Source organism: Capsella rubella, unplaced genomic scaffold (assembly GCF_000375325.1).
Source record: "Capsella rubella cultivar Monte Gargano unplaced genomic scaffold, Caprub1_0 scaffold_7, whole genome shotgun sequence".
Lineage (NCBI taxonomy): Eukaryota > Viridiplantae > Streptophyta > Magnoliopsida > Brassicales > Brassicaceae > Capsella > Capsella rubella.
Window position 1 is genome coordinate 17,188,413 of NW_006238917.1, and position 22,211 is coordinate 17,210,623.

At 35.6% G+C, this 22,211-nt stretch overlaps 5 protein-coding genes across 7 annotated transcripts; 1 reads left to right on the forward strand and 4 right to left on the reverse strand.

Moving 5' to 3' along the window:
- Positions 1–81: 81 nt before the first annotated feature.
- Positions 82–4,923, reverse strand: LOC17879734 (serine/threonine protein phosphatase 2A regulatory subunit B''beta). 3 transcript variants are annotated; one of them, XM_023778123.1, is made up of 13 exons: positions 4,724–4,923; positions 4,375–4,567; positions 3,307–3,543; positions 3,122–3,227; positions 2,939–3,038; positions 2,675–2,780; positions 2,477–2,567; positions 1,649–1,790; positions 1,409–1,556; positions 1,155–1,264; positions 915–1,071; positions 624–749; positions 82–539 (listed from the first exon to the last, which is right to left on the reverse strand). In XM_023778123.1, the coding sequence occupies exons 2-13, from the start codon at positions 4,531–4,533 to the stop codon at positions 396–398; spliced, it is 1,626 nt and encodes a 541-aa protein (XP_023633891.1). In that variant the 5' UTR covers positions 4,534–4,567; positions 4,724–4,923; the 3' UTR covers positions 82–395. The 3 variants fall into 3 exon arrangements, with proteins under 3 accessions (XP_023633891.1, XP_023633892.1, XP_006282584.1); XM_023778124.1 differs by having other exon boundaries at positions 4,375–4,576; XM_006282522.2 differs by having other exon boundaries at positions 4,818–4,913.
- Positions 4,924–5,519: 596 nt separating this feature from the next.
- LOC17879956 (putative F-box protein At5g38390) lies at positions 5,520–7,120 on the reverse strand. Its single transcript, XM_006285516.1, has 3 exons — positions 6,212–7,120; positions 5,954–6,094; positions 5,520–5,861 (listed from the first exon to the last, which is right to left on the reverse strand). Exons 1-3 carry the CDS (start codon positions 7,118–7,120, stop codon positions 5,520–5,522), a joined length of 1,392 nt encoding a protein of 463 aa, XP_006285578.1.
- Positions 7,121–10,933: 3,813 nt separating this feature from the next.
- On the reverse strand, positions 10,934–14,132 carry LOC17880688 (zinc transporter 5). The gene is made up of 9 exons (XM_023778679.1): positions 13,899–14,132; positions 13,089–13,281; positions 12,924–13,009; positions 12,547–12,631; positions 12,123–12,201; positions 11,871–12,010; positions 11,696–11,782; positions 11,476–11,588; positions 10,934–11,384 (listed from the first exon to the last, which is right to left on the reverse strand). The coding sequence occupies exons 1-9, from the start codon at positions 13,946–13,948 to the stop codon at positions 11,135–11,137; spliced, it is 1,083 nt and encodes a 360-aa protein (XP_023634447.1). The 5' UTR covers positions 13,949–14,132; the 3' UTR covers positions 10,934–11,134.
- Positions 14,133–14,309: 177 nt separating this feature from the next.
- LOC17880669 lies at positions 14,310–16,230 on the forward strand. Its single transcript, XM_023778317.1, has 8 exons — positions 14,310–14,645; positions 14,805–14,849; positions 14,941–15,073; positions 15,168–15,237; positions 15,334–15,382; positions 15,480–15,577; positions 15,672–15,810; positions 15,904–16,230. The coding sequence occupies exons 1-8, from the start codon at positions 14,325–14,327 to the stop codon at positions 16,066–16,068; spliced, it is 1,020 nt and encodes a 339-aa protein (XP_023634085.1). The 5' UTR covers positions 14,310–14,324; the 3' UTR covers positions 16,069–16,230.
- On the reverse strand, positions 16,164–20,876 carry LOC111829363 (probable disease resistance protein RPP1). Its single transcript, XM_023778315.1, has 5 exons — positions 20,243–20,876; positions 18,899–20,036; positions 18,491–18,796; positions 16,628–17,975; positions 16,164–16,546 (listed from the first exon to the last, which is right to left on the reverse strand). Exons 1-4 carry the CDS (start codon positions 20,854–20,856, stop codon positions 16,893–16,895), a joined length of 3,141 nt encoding a protein of 1,046 aa, XP_023634083.1. The 5' UTR covers positions 20,857–20,876; the 3' UTR covers positions 16,164–16,546; positions 16,628–16,892.
- Positions 20,877–22,211: the final 1,335 nt, after the last annotated feature.

The window sequence follows — 22,211 nt, forward strand, 5'->3', positions numbered from 1 at the left end:
TATCTTTTGTACAAAGAGTTCTCAGTATAACAAAGGAAGGCTTAGGAGATTGATTCAAAAAGTGAAAATGTAAAGATAACCTTAACAGAGCATAATGGTTGTTCCGTGTAGAAAACGTTTTCCTTAAAAGAGTGCCACAAATAATAAGACATTACTACAATCTCACTAGCAATAACACAACCACTGCTAGACGAAAATTATTAATAAATATAACTCTGTTATAATCAGCTAACAAATGAAGAGAAGTTAAAGAAAAAGAAAGCTAAGTATGGTATTCAATAGAGGATACTACCAGCTTTTTGCTTGTTTTTCACTTCCCATTTCTCAAGAAAGCTCCACAAGATTCTTCTCAGGGAGTTGATACTTATCTTCTCCATTGACTTATCTCTATGACCTCAGAAGGGAGCCTCCAATGACGACTCATCCCAAACCTCAGCACTTCCATTGGATGCATCTTCAACGTCTTCTTCCATTGAAAGCCTTATATATTCTCTATGTGCGAAACGGTCCCACTCAGTCAACGTAGGGTTCTCACGCTCCTGTTTCAGTTCGATATGTTAAAATGTTATAAGAGGCCTTTGCTGTCAGGAAAACAGTAAGGTTGAATTTCGCATGTGAAGTACCTGACGAATGAGGAACGGATCCCGTGTTTCAAATGCCATAAATTTGTTGAGATTAAAAAGGATGTTGAAGACGTTTCCAGAGAGCTTTGAGCTCTTCAGGTCATGCAGCGTTATATGACTTTCGTTCTGTGGAAAGAAACACGAAACAATCAAACACAAAACAAAATTGCAGGGGTTACAAACATAAACTGGGAACACTAACTACTTCTGTGATCGCCCTATATCTTCTTTAATTGTAGAATAGGTTGAGCATATAATAACCACAAGAAAACATGAGTTATAATGTTTAACCTCTGGTCCGATCATATCAATCATCTGACATAAGATATCCTCAAAAAGAACAGCCTCTTGCGCCATGCACTCCATTCGATGCAACTGCTCTTCATAAAAGAATTGCATCTCATTTCGCGTAATAATCTCATTTGCATCCAAGTCTATGCACTTAAACCTAGTCCAATATATACTTTTGTCAGATAAAAACACTCAAGACGCTATCTGTCTGCAACTTTGGATCCTTATAACACAGCTTACCAAAATTCTAGGCTAGGCTCTGATGATTTATCTTCTTCTGCAAGTATGAAATACACAAAGTCCTCATACCCCATCTTCCCTTCAACTTTGCTAGTGAACTTCCTAGCAACCTGAAAAACAATGCATTACTTTTATGATGACAGTCATCTTATGAGCAATAAAACCTTTGAACGAGGACACAATTCTTAAATGGAAGTAATATAAATATAATCGTAAGTAGTAGGCATTAAAAATCATTCTATCTTAGGCAGAACCTGGGAGAATATTCTGTCGACAATCCGATAAGTAAGTGCATGGTTTCCATATCTCATAAGATTTTCTTTGTCAATCAAGAAATCGTGATCTGTATCCAGCTCCCAGAACTTGCAGTATATGACATAGAAATGCTCATACGAGAAGTATCTAGTTGCCAAAGTAAATAGAAAGGTGTTGATGTCAAATAAATAGAATAAAACCTTATATACAACAATAGGATGAACTCTGTTTGTTAGTACCTCAACACTTTGTTGATATCTTCTTCTTCATCAGCATGTCGCATTGCATCAATTAAGTTTCCCCGTCTAAGCTCCCTAAATGTAAGGCGACCATTTCCAGATCTATTTATGTAGTAAAATATTCTGTAGGTGACAGTTTCAGCTGGCCCATCAAAATAAAAATTGTATTAGACAAAATTACATCCTTAAATAGACAACTCCCCTATCTACAACAATAGCAGCAAATACCAAAGATTGTGGACTTCAGACATAGCAAACAAGAAATGTCAGAAAGCTATGTCAGAAAGCTACTTAATTATCTAACTGACACATGTTTACTTAATCATCTAACTGACACATGTTTCATAAAGCTATGTCAGAAAGGGAAAAAAAATCCTTTATAAGATTGATAAAAGTTTCTCTTATATAACAAATGTGATTCTTTGGATAACCCCTGAATGAGGAATAGACCTACTGGAGAGAACAAAAATTACCATTTACTAAACTGATTCATGTTTTTTTTGCAAGTATCATGTAACTGCAAATTATAAGAAGATGTCTAACACAGCAAATTAGCTTATGAAATAGTTTAAATCCAAACAAATAAATGCCACGTAATCATTTCAATGCCTCGATTATTAAAATTATCATAGTTATGCAGTAATACAGTCAATGTCGTAACAATCAGACTTATTCACCCATTCTTCTCAATTATGGTGGTAGCTAACCTGACCCTCGCTCAGTTACTAAATATTATTACTCGAGCAATATCAGGAGACTCAAGAGGGAAAAGAAAACATGAGAGAAAATAGGATACTGACTAAACTCTATATGAAGGTAAGACCTCACCATATCTTTCTTGGAATTCAGGTGTGGTTTGCAGGAACTCTAGCCCAGGATGTGTCGCCAACAGTTCTTTAAGTAGTGGTTTGAAATCATCCTGCCAGGAAAAAATGTTGTGAATTAAAATTGCGAACATAAGAGCAAGTTGAATATGAAAATAACTCGCTCTTATGCCTGAATATGAAAACTAAAAGAAAATTTTACCTTGACAATAAAATTCTGATCTTTCTGCTTTAATATCTTGAAGATTTGGGTCGTTGTATCCATTATCAACATGTTCCCGTTTACCCAATAATCTATAAATGCTTCTCTGCATAATTAAACATTCAAAAATGTTATACTGGGTTTTCCAGTACAGTGATCGCCAAACACGTGATGAGTAACTATAAAATGATCAGGAAGCGTGAAGTACGTTAAAAACTATGCACACATGAGATTCCACCAAACAAAAAGCATAGCATCACACACCTAGTAACGAAACCTGAATTATTGACATCGATCTTCCTGAAAAGTGAAGTGGAGAAGAAAGATGGAAGCTTGCAGATTTCTCTGGTGACTAATTTGAATTCTGAGAATTGAAAAAGGGTAAACGGTAATGAGAATTTCCATATAAATGTCACTAAAAATATTAGAAAGCTTATGAATTCTTACCTTGTATCTGTAGTCCATCCATGTGACCATAGAAAAAGTGATTAATTCTAAACATGCATTGCTCTTTTATCTCGCTTGGTGGTGGGCGGCCATTTTGGAAATAGAACTACAGTCATTTCAAGTTTAATGTAAGTATTTTTACTCCATTAGTATAAAAGGAGGAAAAACGAATGCACTGTTCAAACCTGAGGCATTGGCTCTTTAACAGGCTCGCTGGCTACTTTCAGCGTAGAACCTAAGTTAGAAGGGCCTCTTTGTTTCGTTGTACGTGGTGAACCACAACTCCTTGGCGAAAGAGGAGGCGCACTTCCCGCAGGAAACATAGATGGTATAGAATTACTGGTGGCAGAATTTGAACCAGATGAACTTCCAGTTACATTTATAGGAGCTCCAGCTATAGCATCCTTGAGCAATGCTTCAACCTAGAAAAAAAAAAAAATAATAATAACCAATTAGGCAACGAAAAAAAAATAAAGCTTTTAGCCTTCAGATTCCAGTGAATAGAGTAATTTAGCAACCAAATCTCAGTAACGATAAGCATCATTGTAATACCCACACAATCAAATTGCATAACCAAAACTAAAAAACAATCAGACTTTACACCAATCTTCAACACCAGAGGAATTTAGCAACCTAAGCATCACTATAAATGTAATACTTAGATAACAAGAATGAAGATAAAACTCACACTTATCAAAGATTTGATTTTTACAACATTTCTCCAGCACCACAGAGTAATTTGGCAAACCTAAGCATTCTAATACTCACACTATCAAAGATTCGAACTTTACAACATTCTTCAACACCACAGAGTAATTGGCAACCTAAGCAACATTGTAACTCTCACATAACAAAATGTGAAGCTAACTCATAACTCAGACTATCAAAGATTCGAACTTTACAACATTCTTCAACACCACAGCTTAATTTGGCAACCTAATCATCATGGCAATTCTCACATAACAAAATATGAAATAACTCACAACTCAGACTATAAAAGACTCGAACTTGACACCAATCTTCAACACCACAGAGTAACTTGAAAACCTAAGCAACATTGTAACTCTCACCACTTAACTAACACTATCAAAAGATTTGAACTTTACACAAATCTTCAACACCACAGAGTAACTTGACAACCTAAGCAACATTGTAACTCTCACCACTTAACTAACACTCTCAAAAGATTCGAACTTTACACAAATCTTAAACAATTCTAAAGCCAATAAAGCAGAAACAGAGCTGAGAGATACCTGTCGATGAGCTTCAGGAAGAGAAAGCCACTGGTCAAAGAGCTTCTGAGTGAATCCAGGTTTTGAACTCAGTACAAACGAAGACATCTCTTGAAGCTGCAATAAATCTACATCCAAACAAGCCATGTCTCCTGGAACAATCGCTTCCACCATACTCATCTTTTCTTCCCGTGATCCAATCGCATCAACAACACTAAAACCACTAAAACCAGATTAAAAATAGAATCAACGGATCAAAAATGGGAGGGTTCAAAACTTCATAGTGAATCATAGTGTGTAGAAAGCAGATCTGAAGCATAAAAATCAAAACTTTGAAGAACGAAAAGGAGAGATCTTTTAAATTACTTACCGAATAAAACCTAAAAAACTCAGATCGACGATGAAGATGAAGATAAAGATGAAGAGAACAATTAGGATATGAAAAGAGAGAAAGAGAACCGTACGATTTAAGGATTTTTTGTTGTGAGTTTTGATTATGATGAATCGAATTCCTCTCTCTCTCTCTTCTCTTCTCACTCTCTCTCTAACTTTGTTTTTTCCTTTTTTTCGGTGAGACGAATTATTATTTTTTTCTCTGAAGTACAAGAAGACAGCCAAAATGGGCTTACATCAAAGCCCAAACGAAAACAAAAGGCCCAAAATTTCTCAAGAAATTTAACAAGCTATGTCATCTTCATGGGATGTTTGATGAAGGAAGAAGCAGATATTACATACCTTGGTGAGTTAGGAATTCTAGATAATTACCGTTTGTAACTACATAGTGTTTCTTTATGGTTCAGTCTCATGTTTTGTCTTAACAGATTTTGTCTCATGTTTCAATATATTGTCTCAACTAAAACAAAGTAAATCCCATTATTAAAGACCAAATAATCATGTAGTACTCTCCAAGCTATCCATCCACTAGAGGACATGTGACAAGCTTATCCTGCGATTATGTTCTAAAATCCATTGTCTAACATATCACTAATGAGATTGAGAACATGTTAAAACATATGAATTCAAAGACACGCACATTAGCCTACGCACTATGCAAAGAGGCAACATTAAACATTGGTTTCTGCCTTGAAACAACCAGTCATGAGCCACCCATAAATCTATAGCATATAGGATAAAAGATGTTTTTTAAAGAGAAGTAAAGAAGATCATTATGCAGTCCACTTCTCATACAAGTTACCACTCACTAGGAGCTGGACATTGCAACTCGATGACTTGTTATAGTATTCCATCATAATCTCCCCCATAAATTCAGAAACTTCAGTGACTTTGAGTTGTGCAGGATCATTCTCTTCCATATAGATCTTCATCTCCTTCAAACATGGAAAATAGTCTAAGAAATGTCTTATCAGGTGCATCTCTTTCATTCTTCCTTTAAACCTTTTAATCTCTAACACTTTTACGGGACAAGATGTGAGTGAACGACCCTTTTCCTCCCGAGAAACGCAGTCACAAGCATCCCCGCATTTATCTGTCACATAGTGCAAGAGACCCTGAAAGCATAAAGGTGAATATAAGGAATTCAAAGTAAAGTATGAACTCTATCTTTATATATACATGTTTGGCAAATGATTTGTTTTCATACCTCAAGGACTAGAGTTTCTAAATGCGGACATTTCCTTAGAAGAGCTGGCATTGCTTGCCATCCTCGACTATCGTCGCTTTTAATAGTTAATGAGTTGAGGTTTATGAACATTGGCAATGATTCACAGCATATAGAAAGCACCTGATAACATGATACAAGCCATAGTTAGAACAAACATGACTACCATGCTCCATGAATTTAAGACTAATCTTCTTTTATTTCTGAAATAAAATATCACAACATAGAAAAGAAACTGACCTCAAGAGTATCATGAGACAGAACTAGACACCGAACATTTCGAATGCCACTCATAAGGTTCCCAACATTTGAAAATCGGATAGTAACATTATCGTCCTCATCATCCTCTAACATAATATTGTGTGGCGGTCTTGCTCGCGCAATATCTTCTCCACTTACCAAAAGGCTAATTCGAGCCTCAAACAAGTTTTCCATTTTAGCTACGAAATAGTCTTCCGCGACAAGATTGGAATAATAGAAGTACACAAGACTAGGTGTATCAAATGAAAAAGCAGCTATACTACTGTACTTTATTGTTAAGGCCTTGAGGCTTGCACTTGATACAGTCAGAGTAAAACCCCAATCTTTCGAGTATATACTATCTAGGACTAATTCCTCAAGCGCAGGCAAAGCATGGAGAAGAATCTCAAACTTATCAACAGATACCAAAACAAATTCAAGAACGAGAGTTTTTAGCGTCGGTAAGAAAATGCTGCCGCACATCAAACTAATATCTAATACAAAACTTAATACTAGCTTAACTAGTTTCTTGTTTTGGAAAACTTTTGGAAACATACGTCTAGAGTTAGCTACTGATTCCGCATTATCATAGATAGAAAGAACAATCTCTGAAACACCACGCAACATCACGTTCTGTATCCAACAATCCACACGATCAAAATCAACAACGCCCATACCATTGAGGTAGAATCTCTTAATGGGAGAATTACCCTGCAATGCCAATACTCTATCCACAAAATCCATGAAGCTCTGTTGGAAATCACAGTGATCAATGACAAGATTAGGGACTAACGCAATCAAACCGCGCCATCTCTTTGACAGAACTGATGTCAAAGCAGCCTCCTTTGTGGTAAGGAAAGACAATATATGACAAAGAATCTCTTCTGGTAGATCACTTATGAGATCCATCTTCTTGGCACGTACGTACAGAAGGAAGTGAGTATATATTACCAAACAGCTCCACTAGGTTTGATCTTTAAAAGCCAAGCAAGTCAAAAGGAACACGTTATATATAATTAAAAAAAAAACCTAATTGGTAAACCTCGAACCCTACCTTGTTACAAAAGCTTAATCCAAGACCTAATTCTTAGGGAGTTGGTGATTTGCCTAATCGCTTGTTTCTTTGGCTCTACAAGCGGAGATATAAAGAAAGACTCAAGCTTTTAGGTTTCGACAAGACATTAAAAGGCATCGAAGAGGAGACAACAAGCAAACAAAATTGAGGGTTTTATTTCATCTGGTTCTTTAAAATCACCAGTTTAATTTCAGTAAACCGAAACAGCTTGAGCTTGGGCTACGAATGTATTTGCTTAAACAGATATAAATAATTTACAAATTTTGCAACATAAAAAATTTAGAAACTCATTAGGAATTTTTATATTTTACCTACTCCAATGGTTAACTAGAATATCATTAGAGGTTCTTAAAACTATATTTTTTCAAATTTGTCTTTTTAAGTGTTTTGGTTCTTAAACTTATGGTAAGTGTTTAGGTTCTTAAACTTTTGGTGATGTGTTTTGGTTCTTAAACTTGTGGTTATGTGTTTTGGTTCTTAAACTTGTGTTACAACACATATATAGCAAAAGTATGAACATAAAAGAACATTAATTGAGTGTATGAACATAAAAACTTGGTTACAATTCACAACAAAACTTTGGTTAAATTTGCAGTGTATGAACATAAAAGAACATTTGAGTGTATGAACAAAAAAAGAGATTAAGGTTTTAAGAAGAGTACCAGTAACTACGGGTGATCCAACGAACAAAGGTGAGAGCCTCAAGGGACAAGGGGTAATAGCTAAAGCTACTCTCTGAACCGAACCAACAACATTCGTCACATACTGTCTCACCATGGTAGCAACATAGGCTATGTTTAAGACCAATCTGGAGTTTGTTTCTAATATAGAGATGATTGATGCTGTCTCAGGAAAAAGATGTGTCAATTAACTGACTAACTGTTCTTTGCTTTTTTCTATGTTTGATTCAATTTTACAATTTTTTTTGTTCTATGAGCAAATTATCTTCCTGAACAGTGTGCGCTAGTTCTCTTCTTAAAGATCAAAAGTTTGGCGAAATATGTGACATAGAACCTCTTCTGGTAGATTGCTTATGAGATCCATATGTTCTGCACGAAAAAAGTTCAAAGCTTTTATGAGAAATCAGAGAAAAGGTTTGATTTTTAAATTCATGTAGTGTAAATTTGGATTTTTGACAGAAGGTTACTTCTAAACTAAGAAACCCCAAGAACGAGAATCTAGTTAAGTTCAACACGTACCTTCTTTAATGGCGTTAGAAGCGAAGATAGGAAGAAAAGACTCAAGCTTTCAGTTTCAGGTGGGAGGAGAAGACATTGGAAAAGCCGAAACATCAAAGAAGACATCGAAACTGAAGTTAGGGTTCTACTTGATCCGGTTCTTCTAAACCAAATTACTACACGTGGCACACTGACACTATAAAGCAGTCTGTTTTGGTTTTTAATCGGTTTGGTTTCACAGTAAACTTCTTCGTTAATCAATGAAGCCAATTTATGAACACACACAAGGACTTGAGAGTTGTGTGTGTGTGAGTATGATTTGGTTCTAGCTCCATAGCCTAACATTTCAGTATTTCACTAATTCTTCTTCGAATAACCCTAAAATTACTACATATATTAAAATAATAATCATCATTGTTTTTATCTTTGTTTACGTTAGACCAAGAAACTTGTATGTGTTTTCAAAAGAAAAAAAATATATGAAGGCATAAAAGATTGAGAACGAGTAAAACCAAATAGATTTACATCGTCGAAGACAACAAAATACATTCAAGAGTACATCATCGCCGTTAGTGTGGGGAGAGAGATTGGTTGGTAAGCTATATGGGAAGAATTGGAGAAGTATCAAAGTCACTACCGTTTGATGGATCTTCTGATTTCAACGAAGAGTCTTTCTTACTACGTTCAAGAGATGTCGCCTCGAATATTCCGAATCCTAATACTAAGCAGCAGACGATGAAACCGGGAAGAGAAAAATCCATCTCGTAAGCTAACTCCATCACTATTATGCATACACCTGCTACCATCACTTCGGAGTATATATTACCAAACAGTTCCACTAGGTTTGATCTTTCAATTCATGTAAAATCCAAGCAAGTCCGAAGAAACACGTTATATATAAAAAATAAAAAAACCTAATTTTGGTAAACCTCGAACCCTACCTTGTTACAAAAGCTTAATCCAAGACCTAATTTTTAGGGAGTTGGATTTGCCTAATCGCTTGTTTCTTTGGCTCTACAAGCAGAGATATGAAGAAGTGGAATAATTAAGCTTTTAGGTTTTCGACAAGAAATTAAAAAACAAGCAAACAAAATTGAGGGTTTTATTTCATCTGGTTCTTTAAAATCACCAGTTTAATTTCAGTAAACCGAAACAGCTTGAGCTTGGGCTACGAATGTATTTGCTTAAACAGATATAAATAATTTACAAATTTTGCAACATAAATAATTTAGAAACTCATTAGGAGTTTTTATATTTTACCTACTCCAATGGTTAACTAGAATATCATTAAAGGTTCTTTTAAAACTATATTTTTTCAAATTTGTCTTTTTAAGTGTTTTGGTTCTTAAACTTATGGTAAGTGTTTAGGTTCTTAAACTTTTGGTGATGTGTTTTGGTTCTTAAACTTGTGGTTATGTGTTTTGGTTCTTAAACTTGTGGTTACAACACATATATAGCAAAGGTATGAACATAAAAGAACATTAATTGAGTGTATGAACAAAAAAACTTGGTTACAATTCACAACAAAACTTTGGTTAAATTTGCAGTGTATGAACATAAAAGAACATTTGAGTGTATGAACAAAAAAAGAGATTAAGGTTTTAAGAAGAGTACCAGTAACTACGGGTGATCCAACGAACAAAGGTGAGAGCCTCAAGGGACAAGGGGTAATAGCTAAAGCTACTCTCTGAACCGAACCAACAACATTCGTCACATACTGTCTCACCATGGTAGCAACATAGGCTATGTTTAAGACCAATCTGGAGTTTGTTTCTAATATAGAGATGATTGATGCTGTCTCAGGAAAAAGATGTGTCAATTAACTGACTAACTGTTCTTTGCTTTTTTCTATGTTTGATTCAATTTTACAATTTTTTTTGTTCTATGAGCAAATTATCTTCCTGAACAGTGTGCGCTAGTTCTCTTCTTAAAGATCAAAAGTTTGGCGAAATATGTGACATAGAACCTCTTCTGGTAGATTGCTTATGAGATCCATATGTTCTGCACGAAAAAAGTTCAAAGCTTTTATGAGAAATCAGAGAAAAGGTTTGATTTTTAAATTCATGTAGTGTAAATTTGGATTTTTGACAGAAGGTTACTTCTAAACTAAGAACCCCCAAGAACGAGAATCTAGTTAAGTTCAACACGTACCTTCTTTAATGGCCCTAAAAGCGAAGATAGGAAGAAGAAAAGACTCAAGCTTTCAGTTTCAGGTCTTCTGAACTAAGAAACCCCAAGAAAGAGAATCGAGTAAAAGGATATACAAAGTCTGGTTTGGTTTTTAACCGGTTTGGTTTCACAATAAACTTCTTCGTTAATCGATGAAGCCAATTTATGAACACACACAAGGACTTGAGAGTTGTGTGTGACTAGCTTCTTCAGTGATTTGGTTCGAGCTCCATAGCCTAACATTTCACTAATTCAGTAGCATCCATTCTTCTTCGAATAACCGTAAAATTACTACATATATTAAAATCATAATCATCATTTGTTATCTTTGTTTACGTTAGACCAAAAAACTTGTATGTGTTTTCAAAAGAAAAAAAATATATGAAGGCATAAAAGATTGAGAACGAGTAAAACCAAATAGATTTACATCGTCGAAGACAACAAAATACATTCAAGAGTACATCATCGCCGTTAGTGTGGGGAGAGAGATTGGTTGGTAAGCTATATGGGAAGAATTGGAGAAGTATCAAAGTCATTACCAAGGATTCCGTTTGATGGATCTTCTGATTTCAACGAAGAGTCTTTCTTACTACGTTCAAGAGATGTCGCCTCGAATATTCCGAATCCTAATACTAAGCAGCAGACGATGAAACCGGGAAGAGAAAAATCCATCTCGTAAGCTAACTCCATCACTATTATGCATACACCTGCTACCATTAGATGCCTTGGCGACGAAAACACCATATGTAGTCTGCAACAAGCAAAACATGTTTAAGTAACGCGTATGTTTGGGCGTATAAATGCATTGTGGAGATGATTATAGGGTAAAAGGTTTAGGAAACCTCTCTTCTGCGATATTGTCAACATAAAAGATTAGAATGATCCCAAAACCAATGGTGCTAAGGAAAGCCCACGCAGAAAATGGCAACTCAGATGTTTTCCCAGAAGATGAGCCCTGAAGTAAAGTTTGATATTAGTGAACCAAACCGGCAATGGGAAACCGAGAAAATCCCATCTTTTATACATTTTTCCTTCTCATTGCAAAACAGTAACATCACTTACCATGATAAAGTCCCACATGGCCACAGGAAACAAGAAACAGGTTGCAGAAGTAATGGTTATCGCATGCAGTCGTTTCTTCTGCTGGTTCTGTAAAAGCAGAAAATTGGTTTTTCGCAAAAGATGTAGAAGTGAAAGAAGAAAAGGACTCCATATAAAGGGAATCTGAGATCAGTACCTTTAAAGAAACACGGCGCGCAATAACCCGCCTTAACGCTGATAAGATTCCAGCAAAAACTGGTATCATCATTCCCAGCATACCTAGTGCTAGTTCAGTTTGTACTTCTTCCTCTTTGATCTCAGTACTCTCTTTTGTTGGTAGCTTGTTGTTAAGTTAAACAAACACATACACTATCCATATATAGTTAAAAACGAAGCAAGATATAGATAGAGTTAGAGATAGAGAGAAGGAACTTGCGTAAAAGGATATAAAAAGGGGACAGAGATGATGTTGCCCATCCTTGAGACAAGCAAAAAAGAGCTACCAGCATTGCAATAAGGCCACCTACCTGACATGATTTGCAAATATCAGAGAAATTTTGTCCTATTCTTCAGATAATTATCCTTGTTGATTTGTAAACATAAATCTGATTTTCAAATTTAATTCCATATCAACAATTATAATGCAAGCAATATAAGTACATGGATTAGCCAGAAGAAACATCACTAAATGCTGAAAACTATTGCACAACTCTATAGTTTATATATGAGAGAAGTGAGTTGATGCATTCCGAGGGTATAGATAACACTATGGATAAACCCTATGTAAACAGTGCTAGTTTACTTCGTCACATTGACTAGAGAGATGTTATATAAGTGAAAAATCTTAAATTAGAAACAAATGAGATGACTACCTTTTTCCACACATGTCCTCTTCGTCCATATAATACTCCAGAAAGTACTCCAAGAACAGCACCAGAGTACTCTGACAAGATAGCTCTGCAAATAAAATACAAAGTATATAAGCAAGGATAATCAAATATTTAATGAAGATAACATTTTGGATCATATGACAGAAAATGTAGCTTAAAATGACAGGTTGCAGAAAGAGAGGATTGTAAATCTAGGATTTCGGTAAGTATTTAACCAATCTACTCAACGTGACCAAATAGCTCAGAGGTAACTGTCAAGTTCCCTACCTTTCAAAAGCCATAGTTTACGGTAACTCCTAAGACAGATAAGACCAGAGGATATTTTATGGTAGTCCGAATGCTTAATAAGTAATCAATACCTAAGCGGTCCACAAGACTTGAGACCTTTTCCCCATAAGATGAAGTACAGAGCCGTGATGACTCCATTGATAAGAGAAGGTACAATCTGAAAAAAGTAAAGTAAATAATATATGTCCAGACTCTCCTAATGTACATGCAAGAAATCGGAAATTACTAAAGTAAACCTGTTGATTAGAAAGTGCCCTTCCTTTCCATGGTTTTTGAAGTATCAAGAAGATGATTGATGAAGGCACCAGACAGCAGAAGAGAAAGAGAACAACTGGCGCTCCTGTCTGATTTAAGTAGCGGTACATAGAATAAACTGACCATATCCTAAAAAAGTTCCCAATGAGGTGGACTATCTGGAATGGTGTATGTCTGCAGATAAAGAGGGTCAACAGATACACTAATTAGGTAGCAGAATACTCAATTCTAAGCCAATGGCTAAACAAGGGTAGACGAAAAAACTACAAATGTGCTCAAAGTTATGGACTCAATTCACTGCTTCAACCTAGTATTGAATCAAAAACAAAGTAAACCAAAATCTTAAGTGAATCAACCTAATCTTGTTTCTGCATTAACCTCATGAAAACCGAGAAATGTAATTTTCAATTATTGGGACAATAAAACCCAAAACTATGAATTCTGAGCTACAGTTTACGTTCATACAGTAACACATTACATTGCAATTTGAGAAACTCAAATCACTGTTTCAACTAGAATTGCATCCAAACACAGTGACTACTAAAAGCTTAAACTTCAATTGAATCAGTGACTAAACCTAATAATGTTGCTATTCTTAATTCAAGGACATAAAAATCAAAAAGATAAATTCTCCAAGCTACAGTACAATTTGAATACATTCCAAAGCAGCAAGACGAAGAAGCTTCGTTTTTTATTTTTGTACTCCTTCTACACAAATCAAAACTAGCAAAGACGAAACCATATAAAATTACAGAGAAGTATTAATTGAAAATTTTTGGGTATGAAGATACCTGAAATGTGAAGATCCTCGATCGTCGGAGATTTGCTTCGGCGACATCATTTTATAGCCCAAAACACCGGAAACAGTAGAAATCAAAAACTACTCTTTCGAACTTAGAAAGAGATGGTGTAAAGTGAAGACGAATTTGAGTGTAGCTGTGATGATGGAAGAAGAAGGTATCGTCTTCTTCGTCAAGGAACACAAAGGTCCCCAAGCTCTCATCAAGTCCGAGCGATCTATTCAGATCGGAGAGAGAGAGAGAGAGGAGACGTAGATTTTGGTATTGGGCCTTCTTTAAGCCCATTAAAAAGTGGGTTTAAACTAAAGAAACTCAAGGCCTGTGCACGAATATTAAAAAAGGGTAAAATAGTAAAAGAACTTCAGAGAGCTCTTCTCTTCATCTTCTGAACAACAACAGCTCTCGACCTTCACGAAAATGGCGTCTTGTTCTCTTCCTTTGTTCCCATGCCTTTCCTCGATCAAAATGACGATGAAGCCCATGGCGACTCTCACCAATTCCCCTAAAACTATAGTTCCATACGAGCTGAAAAAGGGGCAAAACCGTCTTTTTCACAAGCTACCTTCGGGTTTAAAAATGGAGGTAATCGAACAGAGGAGAAGCAAATCCGAAAGAGACACTCCACCATTAGTGTTTGTTCATGGAAGTTACCACGCAGCTTGGTGTTGGGTTGAGCATTGGTTACCTTACTTCTCTTCTTCTGGGTTTGATTCTTATGCTGTTAGCTTATTAGGTCAGGTAAATTTCTCAAATCATGAAAAAGTTTTGATTTTTATGCTGACATTTGATTTCCTTCGTATCTAATTTTACTATAAGGATCATAAAGTTTCAAACTTTGGATTGGAATTAGAGTGATTTGTGTGTGATTGTGATGTTGCTGTCTTTTGAATGTAATAGGGTGAAAGTGATGTACCTTTAGGAACAGTTTCTGGAACACTTCAGGTATTGTCATTGCAATGTGTATTCTACTATATTGGATAGTTACTTTGATTCAACAAGATTCTTAAAAGTGTATGACTTGTTTGTGTAGTAGACGCACGCAAGTGATATTGCGGATTTTATCGAATCGAATCTTGGTTCTTCACCACCTGTGCTTATTGGTCATTCTTTTGGAGGACTCATTGTTCAGTATTACTTGGCAAATATTGTAAACAAACAGTCGTTTGGTAAGATGTAGGTTCGTAGAATGAATTGTGTTATTTCGGATCAGTTGTTATAATGCTTATACAATAACTACTGAGTTTGTTCTTTCGATTGTAGGATCAGAAAGTGTGTTTCCGGAACTTTCAGGGGCTGTATTGGTTTGCTCGGTTCCACCTTCGGGTAATAGGTAACTTGTCAGTGCATATTGGCTCTTTTCCTATATCTGAGAACTTCTTTCTCGTTTAGCTTATATGTAACTTTTGGGATTCTCTTTCTTGTTCAGCGGATTAGTGCTACGTTATCTCTTCTCTAAACCTGTAGCTGCGTTTAAGGTAAAGATCGTTTCGTGTCTTTGAGTTTGTAAGGATGATCTCAGTGTCATGTTCTAATTGTTCAGAAATGTTTGTTTTGGGTTATGTTCTTGGGCAGGTTACTCTCAGTTTAGCTGCCAAAGGTTTTCAGAAATCTATTCCTCTTTGTCGGGAAACATTCTTCTCTCCAGCCATGGATGATCAACTTGTGAAGCGGTAAACATTATAATCTAGCTCAACAGTCACCTTGAATCTAAAATCAAGTTTCGGTGATCTAAAGGAATTGTCTCTCTCTCTTTTCTCGATTCAGTTACCAGGATCTTATGACAGAGAGTTCACGGATGCCACTGTTTGATCTGAGGAAGCTAAACGCATCACTTCCAGTGCCTAAACCAATGGAGAATTCGACAAAAGTTCTTGTTTTAGGTGCTAAAGATGATTTCATAGTGGTAAGAGCTAAGAGTTCCCCCTCCTTGCTAACTGAACCGTAAAATTTCAATCTTGATACCTGTACTAAACCAGAGTGGGTTATGATTTTGCAGGATGATGAGGGGCTGATGGAAACCGGAAGGTTTTACAATGTTGAACCGGTTTGTATTGAAGATGTTGCTCATGACTTGATGCTTGACTGTTCATGGGAGAAAGGTGCTGAGGTTCTTTTGAGTTGGCTTTGTGAATTGTCTAAACCGGAAACTTTATCTGCGTAATGACCGGACTTTTCGGGTAGGTAACTGCTTCTCTTCATTTTTTCAGGTAAAAGAATGTTTAAGTCTAAATTTCTTAGTTAAATGAGAAAGAAGAATGAAGGTTAATTTATAAGTTTTTGGATAGTAAAGATGATGCGTGTGAGAAGAAAACAAAAATCTCGATCTGGTGGTGTCTGGATAATTTTCTCGAGAAAAAAAGTCATACGTAATCTTGTATGATATTAAAGACAACCTCATTTTCTCGAGAAAATTAATAACAGTGCAAGAAAATGCCAATCACAGTCCAAGAATCTCATTTTCTCATGAATTTTTGACACATCCATTGAGTAGCGCTCCCATTACGATATCGGTTTTCAAGCCATATATCCAGCTTCGATTTTGGATATCCCCATTCCCTGTGGCGGACCGGTGGAGGACCTCTGGATTCCTGATGAGAGCTTATAGTTTGCCAATGATTTCAACATCAGCAAAATCCCCTCTACAAAAATTGAAGAGTGGCCCAAATTCAGAAACAGTAGTCTAGATCACAAAGTAACCAAGAAAGATGAGATTGTTTTACCTAAATCAGAAGGCAGAGATGAATCCAATTGAAGATGAAGTGGGCGGCAAAGAAGCTGAGGTATATAGTTGCCATCATTTCTTCCGTACAACTTGACCTCATCACCTTCTTCGTCTTTGCATGGTAGTTTTAAACAAAACTGCCGTTGAAGAAGAGCCATGAAGGATTTCGCTTTCTCTTGGAGATCAGTGTTTTGATCTTCTCTGAAGTTCTATAGTTTACATGGATGGTGGCTAGATGTTGTGGTTCACATAAATTAAGGAACTTAGAGTTGGAGTACTCCACATTCTTTTATCACCGCTTGGTTACCCTGGATGCTAAACGAAAATAAAAGCTTATTGGACGTCACATCAGCTTCAAATTCAAAGGTGAGCAAATGCTCTCTTAAAATGGGAGGCAAGGGAAAGCAATATCGAGGTCTCCATGGAACATCGACGCCAATTTTATCTTTCTCCTTGATACTTAAAAATACAATTGTTTCCGTCCCAGCGGGCTCCTCCTTTTCATTTTCAGCTTTTTTATCCAGCAAGACGCAAGCCTTAAATCTCAAGGTCGTTGGAAAAGGCCTTTGATTCAAAATTACCATTATTGAACTCCCATTAGCTCGGTAAGTGAAGTTTGTGGGCACTTCTCTACTAGGTAAAATTGCAGAGGTACTACCTATAGCCTGGATGAATTCTCTAGCTTCTTTATTCAGCTTGAAGCAGTTAGCAAACTGGAAAAATATCTCTGGATGATTTTGAAAGGAGAAATTTAGTCTCTCTAGTGACTCACAGTTTTTTACCCGTAGTATTGATAAGGAATCTGAAAGCTGTGGGATTGCTACCAGCCTCTTGCACCCCTCTAGTATAAGTGTCCGAAGATGAGAGATTTTCTTGACGCACAGAGGTATTTCTTGCATTTCTGTATCGTTAAAGTACAGCTTTGTGATGATACCAAGAGCATGTGGGAGTTCCTTGAGGTTTTCATTGTATGACATTTCCAAGTTACGAAGACGAGACCACGACCTAATCGTCGAAGGCACTTCTTTTATTGCAGTTCTCATGAGCTTGAGATCCTTAACGTTTGTGGAGATCTCAGGAAATTTTTTGATCAGTAAGCAATCAGTGAGATCAAGGTTATTGAGAGATTCCAAGTTGATATTGGTTGGAAGAATCTCTAGCTTTGAGCATCCTTTTAAATTCAAGTCTTGCAATTTCTGAAGGTTTCCAATAGAGGAAGGGAGCTCTGCCAAACTTGAGCAATCAAACAGAATCAATTCTTCAAGGTTAGTGGCCGTTGAGAGATCAGGCAACTCTTTCAGGTGTTTCGACTCACGCAAATCCATAATCTTGAGATTTCCAAGCGGCTGCACAACCAAATAAGGACAATATATGGAAATATGTGCATTAAAATTATTTTCATATAAATAGACAATACCGTAAAGTCTTTCTTTTTCTCTTTAACTCAAACATTAAATTTTTCACTCATACCATACACTTTCCAACGGTCATCGAATAGATTGATAGACACATCAAAAAACAACTAAGCAATTCGGCTAATGGGAGATAGGCGATACGATAAAGGTTTCCAACGCTGGCTTCAAACTCATATTTAGTTTTTTCGCTTTTCTAAAAAGGGGCTGTTAATTTAAATCTTTTCTCAGCAAAATTTCAACTATTGTTGCACTTGTTATAAAAATGTTATTTTTTCTTTAAATATAATTTTTAAATATAATTTAACATTAAATTCAAAAAAAGAAAGAATTCCATACACTTACCCTTCTAAGAAATATAATACGGGAAGGTCACTCATTTTTGACATAAATTATTCAAGAAAAAACACAGTATTACAAAATTGGAGAGAGACACAACAGTTTTGTACCTGAAATCCTTGCCACAAGTTCTGAAGTTTGCTGTTCGGCATACGTAGCTCGACTAGGTACTTCGTACAGAAATTGGAAGGCAAACAGATCAATGGAAAACGACTCCATACTATTAACCTAAGTTTCTGAGGTAGATTATTCAAACCTTGCTGTAAGTATAATTTATCACTTTCGTTGTCACGATATGGGCCATGGAATTTTAAATATTTAAGGTTAGACATTCTTTCGAAAGCTCTCTCACTAATATTTAATCCGCTTGGTAGGTTTCTTACCTCCAAAAGTATACCTATAATATTTTTACCACCCTGTATAAAGAGAAAAATTGGTGAAAAGAGAGATAATTAGCAATATAATGAAATTAGTTTGTAGAGAACAAAGAAATAAAAGAATCATACTATGTAACTAACCGTGTTATGAGTGAGTACTTCAGAAATATCTCTAGCATCAACCAAAAACTGACGCTTCCCAGGCTCACGAATGGATTGGTGCCCAGGCTTATGACGTGCAATATCTCTACCTAATTGTACTAGTAGATTGTGCATACTTATACGTGTATAATCAGTAGATATAACCTCAATAGATATGAGAGATTTCTCAGCTAAGATGTGGAGCCCTTGTCTCACATTGGAGAAACTTAAAGCAAGATAACCTTCCACTTTCACCATTTCTCTATTGTTGAAAAGGCAGGCTATATGAAGAAACAAATCTTTATCTACATCACCTAAGGCATCATAACTAAATGTTAAAATGCTTTGTATACTAGCATCAAGGCAGTTTTTTATCCTTGGTAATGCATTTACCCACTCAGGCCTCGACATTCCACGGAAGTGTGAACCCATAACTCTTAGTCCCAAAGGTAGATTACCTAAAAGTTTTGTAACTTCCCATGCAAGCTCCTCGAAACCATCTTTAGGGAAATTTTGGCCAAAAGCATACGAACAAAACATCTGATAAGCTTCATATGCTGATGGAAACTCTACCTTGTAAATATGGTTGATACCATGAGCCTTTAAAAGTCTTTGGTCGTGTGTTGTGATGATAATCCGACTTCCGTGACCAAACCACCGAGTTTCTTTTGCTATAGCATCTAGATGTAATGACTGATCGATGCTATCAAGAACAATAAGCACTTTCTTGTCGTTTAACCTATCTTGGACAATGCCTAAATGAGGAAGCTCCATATCTTTATGGTTGATTATCTGGGACATAAATTGTTTTTGTAACTGCATCTTTGCGCTATACTCATCAGAACACGTTGGTCTAGTATACATCGACTCTTTGATATTCTCCATGAAGATACTCAACTCAAAATTTTCAGAAATTTGGCTATATAAGACTCTAGCAATGGTAGTCTTCCCAATCCCAGACGGACCCCAAATCCCAATCATCCTTACTTCATCAGATCCCAAGCATAACAATGATTCCATTTCTTTCATATGAGCTCCCATCCCAACTAAACCATCAAAATCTCTCGACGGTGTAGAAAGATTCAACATGTTTGACACATCAGTTGCGATTTTTTCAGTCATGGCTGCTTCATTATCCCTAACAAATGAAGACATCAATTTATACATATGTTAATTATTCATTAAAAATATTCACATACACATCCGAAATATGTGTTAGTAATAAATGAATACACATCCAAAATATTCACATGAACAATGATATTATTTAAAAGCTACATATAAATATAGTTTGATGTGTTAGTAATATCTGAATCACACCAAGTATAATTCAAAAGGACAAACCAGTTGCGCGAATGCTCTCCAGCTATTGTCGCCACACTTTCCAAAGCTTTTCTCCATCTCTTAATCTCATCTTTTGTTTTGCCTCTACAAGTTTTATTGAAGACCTTACCAAAATCTCCGGTCTGCTTCTTTACATCAGTTGGATCAACGTCATAGAAAATGGTCATCACTCTTTGACCAAACTCTTCTCTACACTTCATGATCTCCACCAACTCGTTAAGGCACCATGAAGAAGAAGCATAGTTCCTCGAAAGCAAGACGATCGCGATCTTGGATCCTCTAATAGCTTCTATGAGCTCAGGACCAATTGACTTGCTCCTCTCGATATCATTATCAATAAATGGTTCGATCCCCTTTCCTTTGAACTCTTTTAGGATGTGAGTAAGAATGGTTTTTCGAACATCAGTTCCGTGGAAGCTCGGGAAGACATGGTGTTTCCGAGTTCGAGAGAAAGAAGATGGGGTTGATGAAATAGATAAAGTTTGAGAAGAAGGAGAAGAAGCTATTGATTTGTTTTCTTGATGGGATTTGTATTTTATATAATACATGAAAAACCAAAGAGTGAAGAAGGTTACTGCAGCAACACAAAAACCAGAGTAAAAAGAAGAATCCATGGAGTATGATTCAGAGAAGATCAATATCTCAGAGACTTTTTAGAAAGCAATGGATTAAAAATCAATGGTAAGAAGCATAATATTTAGCCCACATGCAAGTCAAACTAAAAGAAATAAAACTTCACTTGAAAAATCACAACTTGTTTAAACTAATACTTATATTATGCAGGGGTTATATAATTTTTAATCATGGAAAAACGCTGGTTTTTGAGCGTTTAGACAAAACTGCTGACGGTTAGACAATGAAATACGAAGGTAAGATGCATAATTAGTCAAATAAAAATAAACAAAACTTCTCTTAAGAAATTTCAACTTGGTTTAAATAAGGATAAATGCTAAATAGGTGTATCGATTAGGTACAATGTTGGGTGTAATTCGGAAGATGGAGCATAGTCAACGTTTTATTTTTTTAACTAAGAGATTTTGGAACCGAATTTCATACAATCCCTTAAATCCGAGACCAGAACATGTTATATAATCTTGTTCTAAGCGTTATTGGAATCAGTGACCTCTATTTTTCTGCCAAAATTGTTTATCAGTTAAGTTATTAACGCTTGATTAAAGAAGATAGAGATGAACATACGTTTCCACATTCATGACCCTATAATGTGGCCATGAGGATCAGAAACTTTGCAGATCCTCTCAGAGCTCGTATCAAATTTCTGTACTATGTATATATATGTAATGCATTTTAATATATTATTTGACACAAACTGAACTCAAATATTCAATAATGGGGGCCAAATTGATTGATAATACGTGAAGATATGATAAGAGACTTTGATAACATAACAATTATGTAGGTTTATAAATATTTAATCCGGAGATGGAACGAAACCTCCAAAAACTTAGGCAATGAAATACGAAGTCAAACAAAAATAAATAGTCACTTAAAAAATTAACAACATTGTCCAAATAATTAAGTACAAATGCATTATAGCGATTACGTATTAAAACATTTTTATAAAATGATTAATGTAGAATTCCTTAGTCGAATTTTCCCATTGACATTATTCTTTCTTGTTGAAGCTTTGCAGTTAACTCTTTTAATATACCTTTTGGTTGACATTTTGTATTCTTTAATAAAGATTCTGGATAATTACATTGAAGCTAAACAATATTGAAAATTCGTAAATGAGTTGAAGCTCTTAAAAATACTTTTTTTTTTTTACGTTTCAAATATTTGTTAAAATATAATTTTGATTGAGTAGGCACATTCTTTATGAAACTTCTTTCTATATATATGATAAATGTATTTGATATATATATATATATATATTACAAGAGATAACGAAGTTCTCAACTCATCTTGGCTTTAGCTTGTATGAAGAATGAAGTATAGATTTTAGAAATTA

Excerpts from the sequence above, each read along its gene's own strand:
- LOC17879734 (XM_023778123.1), bottom strand. The coding sequence starts at position 4,533 with ATGAGTATGGTGGAAGCGATTGTTCCAGGAGACATGGCTTGTTTGGAT. Across the intron at positions 3,228-3,306 it reads TTAAAGAGCCAATGCCTCAG|TTCTATTTCCAAAATGGCCG; the intron begins GTTTGAACAGTG and ends AAATGACTGTAG. Across the intron at positions 3,039-3,121 it reads GGATGGACTACAGATACAAG|AATTCAAATTAGTCACCAGA; the intron begins GTAAGAATTCAT and ends TTCAATTCTCAG.
- LOC17879956 (XM_006285516.1), bottom strand. The coding sequence starts at position 7,120 with ATGGATCTCATAAGTGATCTACCAGAAGAGATTCTTTGTCATATATTG. Across the intron at positions 6,095-6,211 it reads TGTCTCATGATACTCTTGAG|GTGCTTTCTATATGCTGTGA; the intron begins GTCAGTTTCTTT and ends TCATGTTATCAG. Across the intron at positions 5,862-5,953 it reads TAGAAACTCTAGTCCTTGAG|GGTCTCTTGCACTATGTGAC; the intron begins GTATGAAAACAA and ends TTATGCTTTCAG.
- LOC17880688 (XM_023778679.1), bottom strand. The coding sequence starts at position 13,948 with ATGATGTCGCCGAAGCAAATCTCCGACGATCGAGGATCTTCACATTTC. Across the intron at positions 13,282-13,898 it reads CGAGGATCTTCACATTTCAG|ACATACACCATTCCAGATAG; the intron begins GTATCTTCATAC and ends CTTTATCTGCAG. Across the intron at positions 11,385-11,475 it reads GACAATATCGCAGAAGAGAG|ACTACATATGGTGTTTTCGT; the intron begins GTTTCCTAAACC and ends TGCTTGTTGCAG.
- LOC17880669 (XM_023778317.1), top strand. The coding sequence starts at position 14,325 with ATGGCGTCTTGTTCTCTTCCTTTGTTCCCATGCCTTTCCTCGATCAAA. Across the intron at positions 14,850-14,940 it reads CAGTTTCTGGAACACTTCAG|ACGCACGCAAGTGATATTGC; the intron begins GTATTGTCATTG and ends TTTGTGTAGTAG. Across the intron at positions 15,238-15,333 it reads GTTCCACCTTCGGGTAATAG|CGGATTAGTGCTACGTTATC; the intron begins GTAACTTGTCAG and ends TTTCTTGTTCAG.
- LOC111829363 (XM_023778315.1), bottom strand. The coding sequence starts at position 20,856 with ATGGATTCTTCTTTTTACTCTGGTTTTTGTGTTGCTGCAGTAACCTTC. Across the intron at positions 18,797-18,898 it reads AAGTACTCACTCATAACACG|GGTGGTAAAAATATTATAGG; the intron begins GTTAGTTACATA and ends CTCTTTATACAG. Across the intron at positions 17,976-18,490 it reads ACTTGTGGCAAGGATTTCAG|CCGCTTGGAAATCTCAAGAT; the intron begins GTACAAAACTGT and ends TTGGTTGTGCAG.